Source organism: Bombina bombina, chromosome 3 (assembly GCF_027579735.1).
Source record: "Bombina bombina isolate aBomBom1 chromosome 3, aBomBom1.pri, whole genome shotgun sequence".
Taxonomy (NCBI): domain Eukaryota; kingdom Metazoa; phylum Chordata; class Amphibia; order Anura; family Bombinatoridae; genus Bombina; species Bombina bombina.
In genome coordinates, this window is record NC_069501.1 from 943,021,623 (window position 1) to 943,048,781 (window position 27,159).

Consider the following 27,159-nt stretch of genomic DNA (forward strand, 5'->3'; position numbering starts at 1 on the left):
ACCTTCTGCAAGCTGGGTAGCAAAGCTAACCATAGGCCAAAATAGTTGACCAACCGAACCCCACCCCTACACAAGAGGAAGTGAAGGACCACCAGGCATACTTGGGAAAAGCAACCAGACACCAGAAAAGAACCCCAGAGACCTGAGGACACAATCCCTAAGGGTAAGCCCACAGGCATCAGATATAAATTAACAAGTAATTGCAGCTGAGTACAAACTCCAGAACTGCAGCTTGCTAGATGGACAAGCTAACCACTAGGCCACCTAGGCTCAATAGCTTGCCAATTGCAGCTGTTTCCAAACAGCAATCCTCCACTACTAGGCAGCAAACCTAATCCAAGAGAGACAAGAGTCCCTCAAAAAAACGCGAGACAGGGAGCACATGTCAAATCCTAGGGCAGAAAGGAATACAGACCTTGCAGAACCCCACAAAAAGGGTCAAGACTGAGAGCAACCGCTGGAGCCCCCTTAACCAAGCGGAAAGGCAACCAAAAAGCTCAACCCATGAACACGATAAAGTCTGCAGAAGGCAGAGACCAAGGGGAAAAAGAGGTCAAACCGAGCTAGAGCTAGTTTTAGACACGAAAGAGGAATAGGAAATGGGAACCCCTTAAAAAAAAGGTCCAGAGTCCATCCTCCCCAAAGGTATGAAACCGAAAATACCCCAGAATCCCTAAAAGGGAGACGATAGGACCCATTCTGACCCGACCCCAAAACCCAGGGGTATAACAGGGACATACGGATAGGATAAAGGGCTAGACTGCAAAAAACCTAGACTCTTCCCCCAAGATCCACAACGGAATCATAAGGAGGAAACCAGACTTCCATAAGTAAGCGCCCAAGGCAACACGCCCCAAGCCGGACCCGCTGGCAGGCTATCTCAACAAGGACAAGCACCTTGAATCAAAATCCCACAAGAGATACTGCGAAAAACACCGCAGCACAAGTCCGATAGGAAAAAAAAACCTAATCAGTAGCCCTGAGGCACAGGACTCCAAAAACAGAGCCCACCGCGAGCACAAACCCCCAAGGGGCGATAAAGACGACCAGGGCACCAGTGACACACCAGAGAAGTCAATCCAAAATCCTATCAGAACCTAAAAAACTCCCAGCGGCGGAGGTAAAGGACATTAGCCACCTCCGCATGACAGCCTAAACTACACGATGGCAAAGACCCTAGGAGAACCATCACAGTAGCTAAAAGGGACCTAACCGCTCCACGCGGTAAGGACCACACCCCTCGGATCAGGGATGTGAAAGGAAGCGGTGGAATACCACCGGTCCCGACGTCTGATGCGGACTGACAGGGGCCAGCCCAAGTGTTTCCGCGTGTTTTTTTTTTAGTATAAAAACAAATAACTGAACAAGAGAATCAGCAGGTCCTGCCGGACCAGCCAGGCACAACATGTGTCACTAACAAGTAACAGGTCACACACAAAACTCCCGAAGAAATCCGGGAACAACTTCCATAGAAGAACTTAAATCAATCGATCCCAGAATTCCTATAGGAAACACAGAAGAAAAATAATCCGGACTGGATAAAAGAAAAACGAGGGCACCCGCAGGCATCCGCCCAGAAGGAACTATGTCTCTGCAGGACCTGCCAAACGGAAACCATAACCTCCAGAACAAAAGGACTGGGAAAGCTCACAGTAGACCGACCGGGGTGAGACACATCCCCACTAGCTTATCTCGAAAAACCTTGGGAGAACTAAGAAGTCCTCAGACCATAAAGGAAAGGATCCCCCAATAAGTAAAAAAATGTTGTCTTAATAGGACACGCAGCCGCACAATCCTATAACGTAAAGAACAACAAGGGGGAACAAACACCCCAGGGGGAATAGTATAGTGCTGTTCACGGCCTGAACACCCAGAATAGGCAGGCACATAACTGCAAGAAAACTTCAGGGTCTTGCAAGTGAATCAGTGCCATTAAAATATTAAATCGCAAATGTCCCGCCATCTCCGGGAGAAACAATCCACCCTGCGCGGAGGGGACATTAACATCGGGGACATTCAAAGGAATATGCAATTGGGACGGCGCTTCCTGAGGAGCAGGGCCCCCAGAGGCCGATGGCTCGGAAGGCCCAGGATCCCCTGAGTCTGAGGGACCCGGCAAACTATCCTGGTGCGAGAGACAAGATTGGCAGACTTGCAATAACAGGGCTAAATTACGGTCCTCATCCAAGGACGACTCAGAATTACAATCCTCACCCGAGGACGACTCAGGATCTGATATAAAAATAGTCCCGACATTGGAATCCTCCATGGCTTAAGACTGCACAAGAAAAACAGGAATTAGAAAGAAAAATAACTGGCACCTGACACCAACAAAGGCTGGGGGCACTCACCACCTCCTATGACCTCACCCGAGGACGACTCAGGATCTGATATAAAAATAGTCCCGACATTGGAATCCTCCATGGCTTAAGACTGCACAAGAAAAACGGGGATTAGAAAGAAAAATAACTGGCACCTGACACCAACAAAGGCTGGGGGCACTCACCACCTCCTATGACCTCAGGGGAGCAGACTCTTTCCACCGTCGCAACTCAGTCAGGAATGCGGAAGGGGAAGAAGACCCACACAAGCATAAAAAACTCGCCCGGTCACCAGATGCCCCATGAAATCCCAAAAAGTGCGCCACTAAAGGGCGGCAAAACTAGACCCACAAAAAAGTTAAGCAAGTCTGAATAAAATAGGCATAACCCAAAGGTATAGTTATAGGCCGTGTAAACCACAACCAAAACAAAAAGCCAATATGCGCCACCTAGGCAAATGTCTCGGCCGCAGAGCCCCTATGCACACACACAAGCAGGTTGAATCACATAAAAAACATGATAAAAAACCCTACCACGTTCACTAATCCACCCTAAGGAGGAATTATCCCATGATTTCCAGATCGGAGTAGAAGGTGCCTCAGCGAGGCCCATACTTAACTGTCATAATAATCACATTACAGATAACTGAATAAAATGAAACGATCTTACTGGAATCTACGCAGTGGAACAGGAACACGGCCCTTCAAGTGTGACGAATAGTAGCATCGACTCCGTCATAGACTTGAGAGAAGACAGCATGTAGCGAAACGAAGTTCGGCAACGCCAAGTGCTGAAAAGGAGCTGTGAATACGAGTCGGAATGGTGTCGCAGGGGAAGCTACCATTGCATCTCCGGACTCTCACTGTCGCTCTGGCCCTCCACGAGAGGCTGACAGGACTACTTAAAACTCCCGTCCAATGTCGAAGGGTAGAACCCTCCATAAGAGACATATGAAAAAATATTTTTTTCTGGGACAAAAGGCAAAGAATGACTGGGGGATGGGGGAAGTGGGAGGAGTATTTATGCCTTTGGCTGGTGGGTCTTTGCCTCCTCCTGGTGACCAGGTTCTTATTTCCCATAAGTAATGAATGCGGCTGTGGACACTTTCCCATTAGGAAGAAAAGTTACTAGACAATGTTTAAGCCTCAGTGCTTATTTGCCTGTCTTTATTTAGTCTAGCCCTGCTAGGGTTTAGAACTTTCAGTTAGCCCTTGAACAGTTCAGTTGTACCCTGGTTAGCAGACATTTTGTATTCTTGACAACAGGCTGGTCCTGTTTGGGTACTAAGTTGACTTACCTCTTGTTACGAGGTTGTTTTTTCTTGTTTCTACAAGTTATGGGAGGCCCTTGTATCCTAGATATTTGGCTGACCAGACTTCCAGGAAGACTTGGATAGAGGAAGTGGAGGGTTTACCTCTAAAGTTAAGAAAGGAACGAAAATTACTCTGACGCCCTTTCTGCTTATCCTTCTTATCCTGAGGAAGAAAAGATCCCTTTCCTCCTGTGATATCTGAAATAATTTCAGCCAAACCAGGCCCCAAACAAGGTCTTACCCTTGTAGGGAATAGCTAATAACTTAGGCTTAGAAGAAACATCCGCAGACCAGGATTTTAACCAAAGGGCTCTGCGAGCTAGAACTGCAAAACCAGACATTTTTGCTCCCAGTTTAACGACCTGTAAGGAAGCATCCATAATAAAGGAATTGGCTAACTTAAGAGCCTTAATCCTGTCCTGGATCTCCTGAAGAGGAGTATCTGTCTGAATAGAATCAGACAAGGCATCAAACCAGTAAGATGCAGCGCTGGTAACAGTAGCAATACACACCGCAGGCTGCCATTGAAGACCTTGGTGAACATACATTTTCTTTAATAATGCCTCCAATTTCTTATCCATTTGATCCTTAAAAGAACAACTATCCTCTATGGAATAGTGGTCCTCTTAGCCAAAGAGGAAATAGCTCCTTCCACCTTAGGAACCTATTGCCACGACTACTTAATAGAGTCAGCTATAGAAAACTTTTTCTTAAAAATAGGAGATGGAGAAAAAAGAATACCAGGTCTCTTTTACTCCCATGCAATAATCTCAGATGCACGGTCTGGAACAGGAAATACCTCCACCGCAGAGGGAACATCAAAATACTTGTTCAGCTTACTAGACTTCTTAGGGTAAACAACTATAGTAGAATCAGAGTCATCCAAGGTAGCCAAAACCTCCTTAAGTAACAAGCGGAGGTGTTCCAGCTTAAATCTGAAGGACACAACTTCAGCATCATTAGAAGGAATTATACTGCCTGAATCCGAGATTTCACCCTCAGATGCACCCGAAGAATCATCATCCTCAGTCTTCTGAGAGGAAATACTTTGATTAGCCACTTCAGGATCAGAAACCTTACTTACTGTTTCTTTAAATTTCCTTTTGCGTTTTCCCTGCAGCATGGGAAAAGCAGACTGCGCCTCAGATACCGCAGAGGATACCTGGGCAACAATATCTAACCCCCAGGATGAACATGAGAGGAAACGCAGGGCACTGCATGAGCAGATGAATAGGATTGGGACGCTTGAGGAGACAGCTGCGCCACATCTGAAACAGGAGGTTCCTGAACAGCATCCGCCTTAGCTAATGATGGCTCAGGGTCAAAAACTCTATTTCTATAAGCTAAAGTTCTTTCAATACATAAAGAACAAAAAGGTACTGGGGGTTGGATCTGGGCATCAAAACATAAGCTACAGGTAACATCCTGCATATCCTCTTGATCCATAATACAAAAAAAAAGAAGCAAATAAAAATAAAAAATAAAGTTAGATTTTTTATATTTTAACAAAGGATATAATACAGAACAAAAAAACTGTTCTTAAATAAGAATACCAAATCAAGAAAACATACCCCAGGCAACACTCTACACCTCAGCCGAATTACTGAGGTGCCCTACCTTTCCTGCCACCCGCAGCAAACAGAGGGGAAAAAAAGAAAACGATCCCGTTTACAATTCAGATTTCAGAGAAGCAAAGACAGCAAGAAGCCTTCTAAACAGGAGAGCCTTCTAAACAGCTGAGCCAGCTTGTGCAATTGTGCCATAATTGCACAAGCTGTTTGTAAATAATTTCAGTGAGAAACCTAAAGTTAGTGAAAAAGTTAACGATTTTTTTTATTTGATCGCATTTGGTGGTGAAATGGTGGCATGAAATATACCAAAATGGGCCTAGATCAATACTTTGGGTTGTTTACTACATTAAACTAAAGCTAAAATTAACCCTACAAGCTACCTAATTAACCCCTTCACTGCTGGGCATAATACATGTGTGGTGCGCAGCAGCATTTAGCGGCCTTTTAATTACGAAAAAGTAATGCCAAAGCCATATATGTCTGCTATTTCTAAACAAAGGGGATTCCAGAGAAGCATTTACAACCATTTGTGTGCCATAATTGCACAAGCTGTTTGTAAATAATTTCAGTGAGAAACCTAAAGTTTGTTAAAAAGTTAGTAAAAAAGTGAACATTTTTTTTTTTTTAAATCGCATTTGGTGGTGAAATGGTGGCATGAAATATACCAAAATGGGCCTAGATCAATAGTTTGGGTTGTCGACTAAAAAATAAATAAATATATATATATATATATATATATACACACACATGTGAAGGGTTATTCAGGGATTCCTGACAGATATCAGTGTTACAATGCAACTATGACTAATTTTGAAAGTGGTTTGGAAATAGCAAAGTGCTATTTGTACTTACTTATTGCCCTATAACTTGCAAAAAAGCAAAGAACATGTAAATATTTTGTATTATTAAAATCAGGACAAAATTTTTAAACTATTTAGCATGGGTGTTTTTTGGTGACTGTAGATGTGTAACAGATTTGGGGGTCAAAGTTAGAAAAAACATAATTTATGCTTACCTGATAAATTTATTTCTCTTGTAGTGTATCCAGTCCACGGATCATCCATTACTTGTGGGATATTCTCCTTCCCAACAGGAAGTTGCAAGAGGATCACCCACAGCAGAGCTGCTATATAGCTCCTCCCCTCACTGCCATATCCAGTCATTCGACTGAAACAAGACGAGAAAGGAGAAACCATAGGGTGCAGTGGTGACTGTAGTTTAATTAAAATTTAGACCTGCCTTAAAAGGACAGGGCGGGCCGTGGACTGGATACACTACAAGAGAAATAAATTTATCAGGTAAGCATAAATTATGTTTTCTCTTGTTAAGTGTATCTAGTCCACGGATCATCCATTACTTGTGGGATACCAATACCAAAGCTAAAGTACACGGATGATGGGAGGGACAAGGCAGGAACTTAAACGGAAGGAACCACTGCCTGTAGAACCTGTCTCCCAAAAACAGCCTCCGAAGAAGCAAAAGTGTCAAATTTGTAAAATATTGAAAAGGTGTGAAGCGAAGACCAAGTCGCAGCCTTGCAAATCTGTTCAACAGAGGCCTCATTTTTAAAGGCCCAGGTGGAAGCCACAGCTCTAGTAGAATGAGCTGTAATCCTTTCAGGGGGCTGCTGTCCAGCAGTCTCATAGGCTAAGCGTATTATGCTCCGAAGCCAAAAGGAGAGAGAGGTTGCCGAAGCTTTTTGACCTCTCCTCTGTCCAGAGTAAACGACAAACAGGGCAGATGACGAAAATCTTTAGTAGCCTGTAAGTAAAACTTCAAGGCATGGACTACGTCCAGATTATGCAAAAGACGTTCCTTCTTTGAAGAAGGATTAGGACACAATGATGGAACAACAATCTCTTGATTGATATTCCTGTTAGAAACCACCTTAGGTAAAAACCCAGGTTTGGTACGCAGAACTACCTTGTCTGAATGAAAAATCAGATAAGGAGAATCACAATGTAAGGCAGATAACTCAGAGACTCTTCGAGCCGAGGAAATAGCCATCAAAAACAGATAAAAGTTTAATATCAATGGAATGAAGGGGTTCAAACGGAACTCCCTGAAGAACTTTAAGAACAAAGTTCAAGCTCCACGGGGGGGCAACAGTTTTAAACACAGGCTTAATCCTAACCAAAGCCTGACAAAATGCCTGGACGTCTGGAACTTCTGCCAGACGCTTGTGCAAAAGAATAGACAGAGCAGAGATCTGTCCTTTTAAAGAACTAGCTGATAAGCCTTTGTCCAAACCCTCTTGGAGAAAGGACAATATCCTAGGAATCCTAACCTTACTCCATGAGTAACTCTTGGATTAACACCAATAAAGATATTTACGCCATATCTTATGGTAGATTTTCCTGGTGACAGGCTTCCGAGCCTGTATTAAGGTATCAATGACTGACTCGGAGAAGCCACGCCTTGAAATCAAGCGTTCAATCTCCCTGCAGTCAGTCTCAGAGAAATTAGATTTGGATGATTGAAAGGACCTTGTATTAGAAGGTCCTGCCTCAGAGGCAGAGTCCATGGTGGAAGAGATGACATGTCCACTAGGTCTGCATACCAGGTCCTGCGTGGCCACGCAGGCGCTATCAGAATCAGCGATACTCTCTCCTGTTTGATTTTGGCAATCAGTCGAGGGAGCAGAGGAAACGGTGGAAACACATAGGCCAGGTTGAAGAACCAAGGAGCTGCTAGAGCATCTATCAGCGTTGCTCCCGGGTCCCTGGACCTGGGTCCGTAACAAGGAAGCTTGGCGTTCTGGCGAGACGCCATGAGATCCAGTTCTGGTTTGCCCCAACGATGGACCAGTTGAGCAAACACCTCCGGATGGAGTTCCCACTCCCCCGGATGAAAAGTCTGACGACTTAGAAAATCCGCCTCCCAGTTCTCTACGCCTGGGATGTGGATCGCTGACAGGTGGCAAGAGTGAGACTCTGCCCAGCGAATTATCTTTGAGACTTCTAACATCGCTAGGGAACTCCTGGTTCCCCCTTGAAAAAAGTAGGTTCCTCTGTGTCAGACATGTTTAAACAGACTAGCAATGAGACTAGCAAGCTTGGAAAACACTTTAAAACAAGTTTACAAGCAATATAAAAAAAACGTTACTGCGCCTTTAAGAAACACAAATTTTCCCAAATTTTGAAATAACAGTGAAAAAATGCAGTTACACTAACGAAATTTTTACAGTGTATGTAATAAGTTAGCAGAGCATTGCACCCACTTGCAAATGGATGATTAACTCCTTAATTCCAAAAACGGAATAACAAATGACAAAAACGTTTTTTAAACAGTCACAACAACTGCCAGAGCTCTACTGTGGCTTTTTACCTCCCTCAATACGACTTTTGAAGCCTTTTGAGCCCTTCAGAGAAGTCCTGGATCATGCAGGAAGAAGCTGGATGTCTGTGTCTGTAATTTTTGCTGCGCAAAAAAGCGCTAAAATAGGCCCCTCCCACTCATATTACAACAGTGGGAAGCCTCAGGGAACTATTTCTAGGCAAAATTCAAGCCAGCCATGTGGAAAAAAACTAGGCCCCAATAAGTTTTATCACCAAACATATGTAAAAAACGATTAAACATGCCAGCAAACGTTTTAAAATACACTTTTATAAGAGTATGTATCTCTATTAATAAGCCTGATACCAGTCGCTGTCACTGCATTTAAGGCTTTACTTACATTACTTCGGTATCAGCAGCATTTTCTAGCAAATTCCATCCCTAGAAAAATATTTTAACTGCACATACCTTATTACAGGAAAACCTGCACGCTATTCCCCCTCTGAATATGTGAGAACAGCAAAGGATCTTAGTTACTTCTGCTAAGATCATAGAAAACGCAGGCAGATTCTTCTTCTAAATACTGCCTGAGGTAAACAGTACACTCCGGTACCATTTAAAAATAACAAACTTTTGATTGAAGAAATAAACTAAGTATAAAACACCACAGTCCTCTTACGACCTCCATCTTAGTTGAGAGTTGCAAGAGAATGACTGGATATGGCAGTGAGGGGATGATCCGTGGACTGGATACACTTAACAAGAGAAAGTGTGTTTTTTGTTTAATTTTTTCATCATGTTTTATAATTTTTTTTATAGTAAATTATATGATATGATGAAAATAATGGTATCTTTAGAAAGTCCATTTAATGGCGAGAAAAATGGTATATAAATGTGTGTGGGTACAGTAAATGAGTAAGAGGAAAATTACAGCTAAACACAAACACTGCAGAAATGTAAAAATAGCCATTGTCATTAAGGGTAAGAAAATTGAAAAATGGTCTGGTCACTAAGGGGTTAATACACTTTTTTACCTCTGTGTCTAAGCAGACTGCCCCCTTTTCTCAGTGCTTTTTACAAACTTGCATTTTAGCCAATCAGTGCTGATTCCACAGGAGTGAGCACAATATTATCTATACGGCATACATGAATTAGCACTAACTGCGAAAAACTGTTAACATGCATATGGCTTAGAAATCAGCCTATGAGACTACCTAGGTTTACATTTCAACAAAGAATAAAAAGAAAACAAAGCGTGATGATGAAAGTAAATTGGAAAGTTGTTTAAAATTGCTTGCCCTGTCTGAATCATTAAAGTTTAATTTTTACTTTACTGTCCTTTTAAGCTCTACTATCACAGTTTTTTTTGCAACAAAATTCCTCTACTTAGCATGATCAATAAACTGTCTATACCTATTATGGGTGTTTTCTAAAAACACTTCAAATGAAAAGCTGCTCCTTTGCCTTCCTGTAAAGACCACAGGCCCCTTATGGGGCAGTGCCAGGAAGTAATGGACCCTTCACAAATGAAATAATAAAAAAAGAAATAAAAGATAAAATCCTTTAAAATGATTAATAGTACATATTGCAATAATTTCTATATATGTATAGCCCACTGTTTTTTTACAACAATGAAACAGACTGTTGCATATCCCTTTAACGAAACAGAAGGGAATGTATATTTAATTAGAGAGGGTTACCTTCAGATTTCTAGCTTCATAGGATATTCTATGATCAGTTAATCTATCCTGCGTAAAGTTGTAAGTACGGATCCTTTCAGACTGAGCTCTGGTACCAACCTGTAAATCAAAATAAAGATTAGCACATTTAAACCTAGGTATTAAATCCTAAAGGCTTGTCTAATAGTAATAACTGATACACTGTACTACTTTTAGAGCGCGCATGATTGATCTTTTCTCCATCATTCCCAATTATTTATGAATGACATAGTCAGATGTGTTGGTTCATATAAGTTACGTGATCAAATGCAGCTTGTACAGTTACTTGTATTAAAGTTCAGGACCCCACCTGTAACTTCCTAGCGCTCTGTCTCTGAGACAATTCCCGTTCAATTGTCTGTCCATGGAGTTTAGCCCTCAGCATCCTTAGAGCTTTCTCTTTGTTTACAATTTGAGAACGCTCCTGCTGGCACTCCACGGTTATCCCTGTACCAAACCAATGCAATAGGAGAAGTTACTTTCATACTTGAAGACATAGACAACAGTAAGCTTGGGAAATATAGAAACTTGGTGATGATGCAGATCTATCTAAAAAAGTGAATTTGGTTACTATAAACAGTATATAATTATTTTATTTCAAAGGTGTATGTAACAACAAGGAGCTGAAGATGTATATATGTTTAGTGAAGAAATGTAACCAGAGTGGTGTGTGTTAATCTTAGGCGCTCCCAGGAAGATAGAAAACATAATAAAGAATTTCTAGCTTCACTGCAGATGGAGAAAACACTTTTATGCATAAGGCTACAACAGCCATAACCACTCTCTTTAGCAGCACGGTGGGGGTGTCTGTGTAAAATAGTGAGTGCATAATTTATTCATTAATTTAGCTTTGACATAATGTTTTTCTTTTTAAAGTCCAGGCTTCAAAAACGCTTGTTCAGTTACATTTCCATTTATGATATCAATCTGTTTGTACAAGTAATATACTATTCTATGTGACTTAATGATGTTGATTTGAAAATGACCAATACACTGATATTTTGTCTATGTTATTTATTTTATTAAAGGGACATGAAACCCAAACATTTTCTTTCATGATTCAGATAGTGCATACAATTCTAAAAAACATTTCCAATTTACTTTTTTTTTAATCAAATTTGCTTCATTCTCATGTTATTCTTTGTGGAAGAGATTTCTAGCAGCGTGCACATATCTGCAGCACTACATGACAGGAAATAGTGCTGCCATTTTGTGCTCTTGCCAATGTATAACATTGTTGCAAAACTGCTGCCATATAGTGCTTCAAACACGTGGACACTCCTGAGCTTACTTTCCTGCTTTTCAACAAATGAGAACAAGACAACCAAGTAAATTTGATAATTGAGGTAAATTGGAAAGTTGTTGAAAAATTGTGGGCCAGATTACGAGTGGAGCGCAAATTAACGCTTCTGCTTGAGCGTTAATTGAGCTAAAAGTAAGATTTTTTATCTTGTCGGGTTGTACTCGTATTACGAGTTCAAAGTAAGCTGTTTTCACTCTTGTACTAACCCGACAAGCGCAAAAAGCTGAAGTTAGAATATCGCATGAGCGTTCACATATCCCCCCCATAGAAGTCAATGGAGCAAAGAAAGACCCCACTCTCGCACAAACCTGATTGCATATTCTCATTTGCACTAACCCCACACGAAAATATTAATATTTCACATTCCAATGTTCTGCACATAGAAGAATATGTTCTATTTATTCATAAAGTACAAAAAAGGCAGAAGCACTTGTCCAAATAAAGCAGATATATTTATTTAGGGGTACAGAGAAAAAGAAAAAAACCCAATTTTCTTCTTTTGTGATTCAGATTGAGCATTACATTTTAAGCATCTTTCTAATTTAGTCCTATTACCAAATTGTCTTCATTCTCTTGGTATCTTTATTTGAAATGCAAGAATGTAAGTTTAGATGCCGGCCCATTTTTGGTGAACAACCTGGGTTGTCTTTGCTGATCGGTGGATACATTCATCCACCAATAAAAAAGTGCTGTCCAGAGTGCTGAACCTATAAAAAAGCTTAGATGCCTTCTTTTTTAAATAAAGATAGCAGGAGAATGAAGAAAAATTGATAATAGGAGTAAATTAGAAAGTTGCTTCAAATTGCGTGCTCTATCTGAATCACGAAAGAAAAAATTTGGGTTCAGTGTCCCTTTAACCCTTTATCACGTGAGATAAATACATATGCTTTATTGGGACAAATGCTGCTGCCTTTTTGTACTTTCTGGATTGTTTGGAGTGTCTCCCTCCTGGCAGCTTGCACGGTCTGCTGATGTACTGAACTAAGCGTTGGATTGTTCTAATTATTCATAAATACATATTTCTACATACTTTTGTTACAATATATATCTATACATTTATATATACATTATATATAGGTCTAGATTTATACACACACATATATATATACATATATATAAATACATAGAACATATTCTGCTATGTACAGAACATTGGAATGTGAAATATTTACAGTAAATACATAGTTAAAAATCTTTATTGAATATTAATATTGCATAAGTATGTATACATATGTATTTATATGTCTGTAAATACATATGCACACACACACATATATATATATATATATATATATATATATATATATATATATATATATATATATATATATATATATATATACACATATACACATATACACATACACACACATGCATATCAATCTTTATATATATGTATGTCTATGTTAAAGCCCTTTGGCTACCTTTTATCCCCTAGCACCTGTGACCACATATCTTTGAGCCTTTAGAACTTTTGTGTGCAATATTGTTTTTGAATACTTTTTTATTAGATCATGTTATTACTATACTTTGTAATGTATTTTTGATATGTTTTGTGACACTTTTTAGAGCTCTGAAGTCTTTGTAATCATTCTAGTGTAGATCGCGGTTGTGCTCAATAATACCAGCGGTAAGCTCGATGAGCGCAAACCCTTGTGATAAACCCCTAAACGTTTGCACTCCTCTCCTTATCTAGTCCTGTATGTTCTATCTAAATCATAAAAGGCATTTTTGGTTTTATGTCTCTTTAAGTAACAACAGTAAAAGCAAAAAGCCAATCCACAATGTACCTGTAGGTATGTGCACAACCCTCACGGCACTGTCTGTTGTATTCACATGCTGCCCCCCTGCTCCCTTTGCCCGGAAAGTATCAATTCGAAGGTCTTTGGGATCAATTCTAATATCCACCTAAGAAGAAAATAAAAGTGTTTAGCACTGGATTAAATCCAATAAGCTTGTGTTAGATGACAATTCTTGATGACTTATGCAACATACTATTCCTCCTTTAGTCTTTGTGTAGGAGACAAATTAATAGGTTCCCTGCTCCTTTTCTTAAAGTGAATGTCAACTTAAGACTAGTGCCCCATGGCATTGGATAGACTTAAAAATTAGCCAAGGTTTAATTCATGACATTTTTTATATGCATGTATTTTGTCAAATGTTTACCTTTTTACAGCTGCAGCGATGAGCGCAGCTCTCCAGCCCGCCATATTGTCTAATTGATTGACTGACGACAATTCTTAAAAGAACTAATCCTTCTATCAGATAGGAATTGAGTGTTTGTATACTAAGCGCTGGCCTCTCTCATGTAGAGCACGATTACATTGAACAGCCTCACACACATGTGGGACAGTATATGGGACTAATACACAGATAATGAAATGATACTTGAGTGGAAGCTGACTTCACTGGATCAGAATCAGTTTGGCTATTTAATGTGTATGCAATGAATAGGTTTGCCTTACCTCGTCTGGCTGTGGTAGTATTATGACTGTCATTGTTCCTGTATGAATTCGCTGCATTCGAGAGGACAAGCCCACCTCTGGTATCCTCTGAACTCTGTGAGTACCACCTTCATACTTTAAGCACTTGTAGACACCTTCACCTGAAATGCGTGCAGCTGCATGGTGCAACCCCCCTGCAAGCATACCATCATGAGGGGTGAACAATGCTAGCTTCTCAATTCTGAGTGATAAATGACCTTTTTACATGTTTTCATTAAATTTCTATTAGACATTATGAAGCAATAAATTACATGGAGCAGTAAGTCAATAGGTACAGCAAACAGCTGTGGAATTATCTTCATTTGTGTATAAGGCACCTACAGGTTGTAAAAGACTGAACGCTGGAAATGCACATAGATTAAAGGGACAGTCTAAAGCAGAATTGTTATTGTTTAAAAAGTTAGATTACGCCTTTACTACCCATTCCCCAGCTTTGCACAACTAACATTGTTATATTAATATACTTTACAACCTTTAAACCTTTAAATTTCAGTCTGTTTCTAAACCACTAAAGACAGCCTCAACATGCTTTTATATATGCTTTTCACAACAGGGGAGTCCTAGTTCATGTGTGCCATATATGTAACATTATGCTCAAGCCCGTGGGTTGTGGCAGACACTGCACTAATTGGATAAAATGCAAGTCAATAGATAATAAATAAAAAGTCATGTGATCAGGGGGCTGTCAGAAAAGACTTAGATACAAGGTAATCACAGAGGTAAAATGTGTATTAATATAACCCTGTTGGTTATGCAAAACTGGGGAATAAATAATAAGGGATTATCTTTTTAAACAATAACAATTTTGGAGTAGACTGTCTCTTTAAACTTTTGTTATTCGGATAGAGCATTTGATTTTAAACAACTTTTCAAATTTTTTTTTTCTATTTTCTAATTTGCTTCATTCTTTTGGTATCCATATGCCCCTTGTCATTAGCTCACATTGGGCAAGATTACAAGTCGCGAAAACACTGCACACGTTATGGCTTTTTCGCATTTGGGGTTGCGCAGGTATTACAAGTTGCAAAATAACTTATTGTTCGCGTGCTTTAAGCTGTGTAATGCAAACCGTGAAATTGCATGCACGTTCATGTATTCCCCATAGAAGTCAATGGAGAAGACACATAGAGAGAAAGAAAAAACGAATATGTTGCACAAAGCCCATGACGTATTCTCCTTATAAAGTGTACATGAAAATGAGAATATTTCATATTGTAAAAATGTTTTCGCAATGGAATATGTTCTATTTAATTCTAAATAAATATTTCTCTATATATTTGATGATATTTGGACTGATATATCTAGATATCTCGAGATGTATATGCAAATATCGTATTGAAAATCCCTGAGATATTGTTTTATGTGCATAAGATTGTAATGTTAAATCTTTTCCTTATCTCCATAGTTAAACATATCTCTATACATATAAATCCATGTTTCTCTATGTATGTGTATGTATGTCAATGTAAAATTCCGGCTTCTGCTTTTTTTTCTCTAACACCCGAGATCTCGTATCTGTGAGCCTTTATAACTTTTGTGTGCAATATTTTTTTTAAAATAATTTTTATTAGACAGTGTTAATATGAGTGTAACTGTACTTTATAATGTATTTTTTAAGTGTTTTGTGAATCTTTTTTGTTGCGGAAAAGCATTAACTACAGCTCTTCGAGTGCGGAAAAGATTGTTGCGTAAAAGGCGAATGCGCGCACGCAATTGCGATTTTTCCAGACTTGTAATGGAAATTGATTGTGAAAATACCACATTGTGCACGGAAAAATCGTAACGCGCTACTTGTAATTTTGCTGACTATGTATTCAACTAGCTACCAGTAGTGTATTGCGGCTTCTTCAATAAAGGATACCAAGAGAATGAAGAAAATTTGATAATAGAAGTAAACTGGAAAGTTCTTTATACTTGTATGCTCGATCTCACTGGTCTCTCTAACAGGCCAGATTTTGAGGCTATCTGAACTGGAGCACAGGTGAAATCTTTTAAAACAATAAAAATTCTGGTTCCCTTTAAGAATAGTAGAGTTGGCAGGGATGGCAGGTGGTGGATCAACAAAGGTGATAGACAATCATTTCTTAGGAGAAAAAAAACATCCCAAAACTGTAGTTCCCGCTGATATAACCCCAGTGCTCTCTAACGCTGTGGCTTTGTCTGGTTTGTCTGGTCCTGTTCTAAGGGAACTAAACACTCCACTTACCATATTCAGCTGGTGTATAGTTTAGAATTTCAAAGGCCCATGACTTGTAAAGTGCATAATTTTGGTACATGTCAAAAACCTCTTTGGTAAACTGCTGGCAAATATCACCTAAAAGAGAAAACCATAGAAAAATAAATAGAATGTTTTAGTTTTTATGCAAAAAGTCATGAGATTGAAAACCATTTATTTTCTAAGCTGCTTTTTCTTAAAATGAACATAACATCCACCATTTTCTTTAATGATTCAGATAGAGCATGCATGTTTAAACAACTTAGCAGGGACATAAGCTCAGGAGCGTGCAAGTGTCGGAATCACTGTAAGGGAGCAGTTTTGCAACAAAGTTATCCATTTGCAAGAGCACTAGATGGCAGCACTATTTCCATGTAGTGCTCCTGACCCCTACCTAGGTATCTCTTCAACAAAAATTACCATGGGAACAAAGCAAATTTGATAATAGAAGTCAATTGGAAATATTTTTAAAATTGTATGCTCTGTCTGAATCACAAAAGAACATTTAAGGGTTTCATATCTCTAAGTCTCATGCATTTTATTTGCACTTTGTAGTGATTGAGAATCCTTTATCTTCTAACAAAATAATAAAAAAATAATGTGCAGAAAGTCACTTATATTAAAGACTGATAAAAAGATGTATATTTAAGAAGAGTTCACAGACAGATGCAGCATCGGCTGGTGAAATGTAAGATTTCATTAGAGCTCTCCTATGCAATTCCAACCCTGCTCAAGTCCAGACAATGATGCAAGCGTTGTCAGTCACCCAGTATGATCAGTCCATGGTGATATTAATCGACCACAACACTTTTTGCATGCAATTTCCAAAGTTCCAATTTATTTATTTTAATCAAATTTGCTTTGTTCTCTTGGTATTCTTTGTTAAAGACTAAGCCTAGGTATGCTCATAGGCTGATTTCTAAGTCCTTGAAGGCCACCTCTTATCTCATTGCACTTTATTAGCTTTTAACAGCTAGACAGTGCTAGTTCGTGTATGCCATATAGATAACATTGTGCTCACTCCTGTGGAGTTATTCATAAACCAGCACTAATTGGCTAAAATGAAAGTTTGTAAAAAGCAATGAGATAATAAGGGGGCAGTCTGCAGAGGTTTAGATACAAGGTAATCACATAAGTAATAAGTATATATATATATATATATATATATATAATATAAGAGTGTTGGTTATACACAACTGGGGAATGGGTTATAAAGGGATTATCCATCTATTTAAACAATAAACATTTTCAAGTAGACTGTCCCTTTAATGTACCATCCCTCCACTAGCACAATCAATAAAGACCTGAATATACTTGTGTCAAGGAACAATAAATAAATAAATAAATACAAAATTAGAGAAGCCAGATCAAAAACATGTCATGTAATAAAACATAACAAAACATCCAAATTCTTTATTGCTATCATAAATTGACATGTAGGTCATCATATTTAGTTTAGGTATAAGATGTACAAACAGTCATGTTACGGCAATGGGTTTTGAATAAAACAAAATGTATGCTTACCTGATAAATTTCTTTCTTTCTGGACATGGAGAGTCCACAATGTCATTCCAATTACTAGTGGGATATTCAACTTCTGGCCAGCAGGAGGAGGCAAAGAGCACCCCAGCAAAGCTGTTAAGTGTCACTTCTCTTACCCATAAGCCCCAGTCATTCAGCCGAAAGAAAATGGAAAAAGAAGAAACACAAGGGTGAAAAAGATGCCTGAGGTTTACTAAAAAAAACATGCCAAATTATAATTAAAAAAGAGGACGGGGCATGGACTCTCCATGCCCGGAAAGAAGGAAATTTATCAGGTAAGCATACATTTTGATTTCTTTCCTATGGCATGGAGAGTCCACAATGTCATTCCAATTACTAGTGGGAACCAATACCCTAGCTAGAGGACACAGAATGAATAGGGAGGGAGAACAAGGCAGGAGGACCTAAACAGAAGGCACCACCACTTGAAGAACCTTTCTCCCAAAAGAAGCCTCAGCAGAGGCAAAAGTATCAAATCTGTAGAATTTGGAAAAAGTATGCAGAGGACCATGTTGCCGCCTTGCATATCTGTTCCACAGAAGCTTCATTTTTGAAAGCCCAAGAAGAGGAGACAGCCCTAGTGGAATGAGCCGTAATTCTCTCAGGAGGCTGCTGTCCAGCAGTTTCATAAGCAAAACAAATCACACTTCTTAACCAGAGAGAAAGAGAAGTAGAAGTGGCCTTCTGACCCTTACGTTTTCCAGAGAAAACAACAACAAACAGGGCAGAAGATTGCTGAAAATCCTTAGTAGCTTAGTAGAGAAGCCCAAACAGCTCCCCAGCCTGACAGGCTGGCGTCCGTAGTCACAATCACCCAGGAAGTTCTCAGGAAGCAAGCGCCCCGAGACAGATTTTCTTGAGAAATCCACCACGAGAGAGAGAGTCTCGTTAGGGGGTCCAGATTTATCCTCTGTGATAAATCTGAATGGTCTCTCTTCCATTGACAGAGAATGCAAAGCTGCAGCGGTCACAGATGGAACCGAGCAAAAGGAATGATGTCCATGGAAGCCACCATCAGACCAATCACATCCATGCATAGAGTCACTCATGGAAAAAAAGCAGGCTGGAGGGAAAGGCAAGAAATTTGGATTTTCTGACGTCCGTCAGGAAAATCTTCATGGACAGAGAATATCTTATAGTTGGAACTCCTTTCAAGATTCACCTTCCACCCGTGGGAACGTAGAAAAGACAACAACATCTCTGTATGAGATTTTGCTAGTTGAAAAAATGACGCCTTAACCAAGATGTCTTCTAGATAGGGTGTCACCACAATTCCCTGGGATCTGATCACTGCCAATAGAGCTCCCAGAACCTTTGTGAATATTCTGGGAGCTGTGGCAATACCAAACGGAAGTGAAATAAAATGGCAATGCTTGTCCAGAAAGGCAAACCTTAGAAACTGGTAATGATCCAGGTGAATGGGAACATGTAAGTTGTGGCCGGATTTGACTAACACCGTGCTAGACTTGCATTATCTACTGGGAAAATGTTTTAGCTAAGACTGTGCTAGTTTGCATATTAGAATTGCTATAAAATTTAGTGGAATTAAAATAGTAACAAATGATGTTATATGATTTTCTGTACTGAAACTAAAATGGAGGATTGTTTAACCTTGTATTAGAAAATCCTAAAACGGATGCTCATTGCAATAATTACAAGTGCGTATGTCTAAACTCTTGTATAACAGATTTTCAAGGCCACGTTGTTGATGTACAAAACTGTTGATGCTAGAAAAAGCTAGACAAGTTTTGTTGATGTTATAATGATGCCAAAAATACATATAAAAAGAAAACAATAAATTATGATGTCATCCAAATAAAAAACACTATAAATACACCTTGTTTTAAACATGAGTCAGGTGACTCTGACAGTATGTTATAGAGCATCTCAGGATAAGATTTGGTTGCTGGAAGTAATTTTTGAGTGGTATGTAAACAATTGTTATTGAAAGCAAGTTTAACTGATAGTCAATTAACTCAATGACCTCTAGTTATCAAGGTCTGGCGGACCTGATCCCACACTGCGGATCATGTCTCCGCCAGACCTCGCTGAATACGGCGAGCAATACGCTCGCCGTATTCAGCATTGCACCAGCAGCTCACAAGAGCTGCTGGTGCAACGCCACCCCCTGCAGACTCGCGGCCAATAGGCCGCCAGCAGGGGGGTGTCTCGATCGGGTTGATTTCCGGCGATGTGTGTCCGCCTGCTCAGAGCAGGCAGACAGGTTATGGAGCAGCGGTCTTTGTGCTTTAAGACCTTATGAGTGAATTAGGTGTGAACCACTACAAAGTACGCGCCCTTAAGGTCTATGGTCGTCATGAACTGACCTTCCTGAACCAATGGAAGAATGGAACGAATAGTTTCCATCTTGAAGGACGGAACCTTGAGGAATTTGTTTAGACACTTTAGATCTAGGATAGGACGAAAAGTTTCCTCCTTTTTGGGAACTACAAAAAGATTTGAATAGAATCCTAGACCCTGTTCCTCTAGAGGGACTGGTACAATAACTCCCAGGGAGTATAGGCCCTTTACGCAATTTAAAAAGGCCTCCCTCTTTATCTGGTTTGAGGATAGTCTTGACAGGTGAAATCTACCCCTTGGAGGTCAAGACTTGAATCCTATTTTGTAAACCCTGGGATACTATGTCCCCAGCCCATGGATCTGGGACATCGCATATCCAAGCCTGTTTGAAAAAAGAAAGTCTGCCCCCCACCTGATCCAAAATTGGATCGGGGCGGACCCTTCATGCTGATTTAGAGTCAGTGAAAGGCTTTTTGTTTTGTTTTCCCTTGTTCCAGGGCTGGCTGGTCTTCCAAGTGGACCTGGATTGGTCCGATTTGGAAGAAGAGGAGGACTTCTGTCCTTTAAAGTTGCAAAAGGAACGAAAATTAGAAGTCTGTCGACCCTTAGGTCTATTCTTCTTGTCCTAAGTAGGAAAGATCCCTTTCCACCCGTAATCTCTGAAATGATCTCCGCCAGACCGGGCCCAAACAAAGTCTTACCCTTATAAGGTAAAGCTAAAAGTTTGGCCTTTAAAGAAACATCAGGCGACCAAGATTTTAACCATAGAGCTCTGCGAGCTAGCACAGTGAAGCTAGATATTTTAGCTCCCAGTTTAATTACCTGCATGTTGGCATCACAGATAAAGGTATTGGCCAGTTTAAGAGCTTTGATACTATCTTGGATCTTCTCTACCATAGTCTCTTCTGAAATAAGATCAGACAGGGCATCGCACCAATAAGATGCTGCTGTCACGCTGTTGCCCTGCTCTGGCTGTTGCCAGGGACGCGGCGCGTGCAGCTTTGACTCTTGCCAGGGATGCCGCGCACGCCGCATTGACTCTTGCCAGGGACACTGTGCTTGCTGTCGGCACGGCGACAACGTCATCGCCGCACATCAGTGTCTCCCTTTGCCGGTTGGTCCCTTTCAACTCCTCTTGGCGCAAATTGGCGCCTATGTAAGTACCTACAGTGCTTATAAACACTGCCCAAGTATAGGTGTTACTTTGTGTGCTCCTGGGTGTTGTGTTTACGGAAATGCTGGATTGTTATTACATTACTGAATACTGCCTGTCTGACCACTCTGCCTGCTTAATCCCTGAACTGCTGGATTGCTACACTGTTGCTGAACTCTGCCTGTCTGACCACTCTGCCTGCTTAACCCCTGAACTGTTGAATTGCTATACCGTTACTGAACTCTGCCTGTCTGGTCATTCTATTGGTTTACCCCTGAACTGTTATACTGCTGGATTTCTTTTTGTTTCTGACTCCTGCCTGTTCCTAGTCCTTCTATTGGTTTACCCCTGAACTGCTGGATTGTCTTCCTGTTGCCGCCAAGGACTAACCTGCCTACTGTGAGTACTGATTACCTCATTTTACAAACTCTCTCTGCTCTGGGATATTTCCTATCATTCCACTTGACGCCTGGATAAAAAGACTGGCCAAGTTTGGTCTGATAGAGGAATATCCCCCAAGCGTTACAGCTGCTCCCGCAACCGTGGCAATATTTGCCACCGGTTGCCACTGTAAACCCTGATGGATGTACATCTTTTTTAAATAAGCCTCTAACTTTTTATCCATTGGATCCTTAAAAGAACAACTATCCTCTATAGGAATGGTAGTTTTTTTAGCTAGAGTAGATATAGCTCCTTCTACTTTAGGTACGGTGTGCCATAAGTGTCGAATAGAGTCAGCATCAGGAAACATTTTTTTTTTTAAAAAGGGGAAGGGGAAAAAGAAACCCCTGGCTTATCCCATTCCTGAGCTATAATTTCAGATATTTTCCTAGAAACAGGAAAAACATCATCAATAGAAGGAGAATCAAAAACTCTATCCAATTTAGAAGACGTCTTAGGATTGGCAGCAACCGAAGGTTCAGAGTCGTCCAAAGTAGCTAGAACCTCCTTCAGTAGTAACCGAAGATGTTTAAGCTTAAATCTAAAATAAACCTCTTCAGATTCTGAAGATTTTGCCGCCAAAGTGTCAGAGTCTGAAATGTCACCTTCAGAAGCTACTGAAGTATTCTCCTCATCAGACAATTGAGAAAGGTTAACCAACGCAGATTTAGAGGGGTCAGAAGCCTTACTAGCGGACAAATGTTTACATTTTCTCTTACGCTTACCCGAAGAAGGGAAAGCTGACAAAGCTGCTGATACTGCAGAAGTAATCTGAGCGGCAAAATCCCAAGGAGGATGAGAGGACCCAGAAAGCACAATATGGGAAACAATTAAGGCTTGGGACGTTTGAGGAGAAAGCTGAAGCATGTCACACACAGCATTATCCTGAGAGACATTTAGATCAGAAGGGAGTCATTTGTCTTTAAACTTTAAAGTTTTAGATAAGCATGAGGAACAAAATTGCATTGGCAAACCAATTTGAGCCTCTAAATGTAGTAAGCATTTATCAACAGACATAGACTGATTTAACGCTAAATCCATTTTACAGAATTCAGCTGTTAATAATATTGTAAAAGAAAAAAGTCTTTCAAATTTTATTAGAAATTTATTTGAAATTTAGAGAGCAATAAAAAGATCCTTCAAAACAACCCTTTAGATTGCCTGAAGCTCCTACCGAACAGGATTGACACCCCACTAGTCAGAGGAAACTAAGCCTTTCCTGCAAGGATCTTCTCCTCTAGCACAGAAATATGATCCGTTGATGAGAAATATGACAAAAACTAACATTAGACAGAGTCCTGCAAGGCAATGCAAGCTCACTAAGCTCCACTCCGATATACCAGAAGTGCGGGCGTCGCGTGAGTGGGTTGAAAAACGAACTGCGCCACTTGAAAGAGAGCAAAAAAGTAAACTGTTCACAGTTTGACCGTTTTATATTAATAAATCCTCTCTAACTGTACCCTCTAAATATGTCAGACACATGAATACACTATTAATGTGCCCTGCAGTCCGCTAATGCATCACTCCTCAGTAGAATCACAATAAAGTTATGAGTCCCCCAGACAAATAACGTCTCACATTTAAACCATATAATGTCAAATACTCCAAAGAAAGTATATTAACTAAGAAGGATATCTATGTCCCATTTCCCATAATCTGTCCAGAATAAGTATCCTTAATTAAAAAGGATATCTATGTCCCAATTTGGATCCGTATGAGGTTTAACATCTTAAGTGTTGCCTAGAAGGTAAAGGCACTTACCTTAGATCCAGCTGCAGGACAAATGCTGCTACATAGGTGTGACAGGAAATTCGCTCCTAGTCATGGACCTGTAGTAAAAGAAAGAACAGAGTAACTAACTTTGGCTTTCTGCAAAGGGGTAGCAAAATGTTAAAAGTAAAGAAAAATGACTACTTTGCCGCCTTTTAACTGCTAAAAGCCACCATTACTCTTACTAAAGAGATTGACATGGACACAGCTAGACCCCAATCCTTGCTTGCAGGGAAAAGTACCCATAAAAGGATTACATATCTTAAGACACTAACTTCGCCATCCTCCATTGACAGAGGCAAAGAGAATGACTGGGGATTATGAGTAAGGGAAGTCTTTGCCTCCTCCTTGAATATCCCACTAGTAATTGGAATGACGTTGTGAACTCTCCATGCCATAGGGAAGAAATCAAGGCTTTAGAATTTGAAATGTAAAAAAAAAAGCTGCTGGTAACGTGTTTTTCTGATGGATTGTATATAGTGCTGCTGACACTTTGGGTATTACTGTGCTACTAATGCATGTGAGAATCTTGAGATAAGTGGGATCTAAAAGTGTTTTCAGAGGAATTGAAATGGCTTCCAATTTTATAATCCCTGAAAATAGTTTAAGAGACAGTAAAGTCAAAATTAAACTTCCATGATTAAGACAGAGAATGCAATTTACTTCTCTTCTTTATTTTGCTTATTTTTCTTGGAATTCTTTGTTGGAAAGCATACCTAGGTAGGCTGGAGCAACAATGTACTACTGGGAGCTAGCACATATATGCCTTTTGTCGTTAGCTCACCTGATGTGTTCAGTTAGCTCTCAGTAGTGCATTAATTATCCTTGAATACAAATTATCAAGAAAATGAAGGAAATTTGATAATAGAAGTAAATTAAAACATTGTTTAAAATTGTATGCTCTCTCTGAATTGTGAAAGAAAACTACTGTGTTTCATGTATGTACTAGAATTTTGATTTCCTGGAATGGGGGACTAAGGGGTCGATTTATCAATCTGAGGCAGACAGGGGCGTACATATGTGCCCCTGTCCGCCACAGCTCGGCTCTGGCGGGCTGAATTCCCCTGCCAGAATTCAGCATTGCACAAGAATGCTATTTTGCGCTCTTGTGCAACACCTCACCCTACCCACGCACAGCAAATCAAGCACAGGCAGGACCTGTCAATCTCCACAGTCGGACGAGGCCAGGGAGATTTAAATTCTCCACCTAAGAGGTGGAGAAGAGGTTAGGGAGGGGAGGTCTGATGACCGCTGCTTCATAAATACGGACTGCAGGTTCTCTTGTGAGCCTTTGCTAAATCCACCTCTAAGTGTAAGAGACATTATTTGAAGCCATTTTAGTTACTTTTAAGTGAAAGTAGCTGCAATTAACAGGGATTTAAACAATTCTGACCTCCAGTGGTTCTGCCAGATGTTACTTCTAATATGGCATCACTCATATCATATTTCTCTTCAGGGACTAGAATCCGCAGGAGCTGCAGATAAAAAAAAAAAAAAACTCTTAGTGCATATTATTAATAATTTTTTATTTACAAGAATTCAAAAACTCAAACATTCTTGACCAGAATAATGATTCATGCAAAGTGCTCATTTTTTAAAGTTAGGGTCAGTTTTGTGGTAAGAGAGAGACACACACACACCCATATATATATATATATATACACACGTATATATATATATAAATAAAAGGTCATAGGGATTTGCACTCTCACCTTATAGAGTAATTGCATGGGTGTTCGGAATATCAATATCCACTCCAAAGTTATAGAACCACACTCACTGGACTTTGAAAACAAACAGTTGATGAAGTGGACAGCTTGCTCCCCGAAATGTCACTGTACACAATAAATTGTTTGTTTTGAAAGTCCAGTGAGTGCGGTTCTATAACTTTGGAGTATATATACAGTGGATATAAAAAGTCTACACACCCCTGTTAAAATGTCAGGTTTCTGTGATGTAAAAAAATGAGACAAAGATAAATAATTTCAGAACTTTTTCCGCCTTTAATGTGACCTATAAACTGTACAACTCAATTGCAAAACAAACTAAAATCTTTTAGGTGGGGCGTTGTCATGCTGAAAGATGAAGTTCCTCTTCATGTTCAGCTTTCTAGCAGAAGCCTGAAGGTTTTGTGCCAATATTGTCTGGTATTTGGAACTGTTCATAATTCACTCTAACTTGACTAAGGCCCCAGTTCCAGCTGAAGAAAAACAGACCCAAAGCATGATGCTGCCACTAAAATGCTTCACTGTGGGTATGGTGTTCTTTTGGTTATATGCAGTGTTGTTTTTGAGCCAAAATATATCTTTTGAAATTATGGCCAAAAAGTTTAATCTTGGTTTCATCAGACCAGAACACCTTTTGCGACATGCTTTTGGGAGACTTCAGATGTGTTTTTGCAAAATTTAGCTTGGCTTGGATGTTTTTTTTTGTAAGAAAAGGCTTCCGCCTTGCCACTCTACCCCATAGCCCAGACATATGAAGAATACGGACGATTGTTGTCACATGCACCACACAGCCAGTACTTGTCAGATATTCCTGCAGCTCCTTTAATGGTGCTGTAGACCTCTTGGCAGCCTCCCAGACTAGTTTTCTTCTTGTCTTTTCATCAATTTTTGAAGGACGTCCAATTCTTGGTAATGTCACTGATGCGCCATATTTTCTCCACTTGATGACTGTCTTCACTGTGTTCCATGGTATATCTAATGCCTTGGAAATTCTTTTGTACCATTCTCCTGACTGATAGCTTTTAACAATGAGATCCCTCTGATGCTTTAGAAGATCTCTGCGGACCATGGCTTTTGCTGTAGGTTGCGACTAAGAAAATGTCAGGAAAGATCTACTAGAACAGCTGAAGTTTATTTGGGGTTAATCAGAGGCACTTTAAATGATGACAGGTGTGTACTGACTCCTATTTAACATGATTTTGAATGTGATTGCTCAATTCTAAACACAGCTACATCCCCAGTTATAATAGGGTGTGCACACTTATGCAACCATATTATTTTATTTTTTTATTTTTACTTCCCTCCACCTAGAAGTTTCAGTTTGTTTTTCAATCAAGTTGTACAATTTATAGGTCACATTAAAGGTGGAAAAAGTTCTGAAATGATTTATCTTTGTCTCATTTTTTTACATCACAGAAACCTGACTTTTTAACAGGGGTGTGTAGACTTTTTATCTCCACTGTATATATTATAGTTGCAAGCTAGTTGGACAGAAAGACAGACATACACACAAACACATACTAGGAAATTTGAAAATTAGGAGAATAATTTTATACAGGGTTGTAGAATAATCTAAAAGGTTAGGAGTCATGGCTCTTTGGCTTCTAAGATTTGTCAAGCCTAGATATGTTTTAGAGCCCTAAATGTATTTTGTTGCAAGTATCTGTCTAAATGTATTTTGTTGCAAGTATCTGTCTAAATGTATTTTGTTGCAAGTATCTGTCTAAATGTATTTTGTTGCAAGTATCTGTCTAAATGTATTTTGTTGCAAGTATCTGTCTAAATGTATTTTGTTGCAAGTATCTGTCTAAATGTATTTTGTTGCAAGTATCTGTCTAAATGTATTTTGTTGCAAGTATCTGTCTAAATGTATTTTGTTGTAAGTATCATGTAACCACTACACCCATTATAAATGTTGGGGAATATATTGAAATGTGTTCATTCTTTATAAATGAAACATTCTAATACATATTATTAATATACAAGGCTTGGACATAAATCACAC

The 27,159-nt window shown here is 39.6% G+C and overlaps 1 protein-coding gene across 3 annotated transcripts in view; it reads right to left on the reverse strand.

The window, feature by feature from the left end:
• The window catches only part of MTRF1 (mitochondrial translation release factor 1), a 69,646-nt gene that overhangs the window by 17,614 nt on the left and 24,873 nt on the right, over positions 1-27,159 (reverse strand). For all 3 annotated transcript variants that reach the window (XM_053707963.1, XM_053707966.1, XM_053707964.1), the window contains 6 exons: positions 24,821-24,902; positions 16,212-16,319; positions 13,967-14,139; positions 13,292-13,409; positions 10,509-10,645; positions 10,181-10,279 (listed from right to left, as the gene is read on the reverse strand). In XM_053707963.1, the coding sequence (XP_053563938.1) occupies positions 10,181-10,279; positions 10,509-10,645; positions 13,292-13,409; positions 13,967-14,139; positions 16,212-16,319; positions 24,821-24,902 (717 nt within the window). The remainder of the gene's footprint in view (positions 1-10,180; positions 10,280-10,508; positions 10,646-13,291; positions 13,410-13,966; positions 14,140-16,211; positions 16,320-24,820; positions 24,903-27,159) is intronic.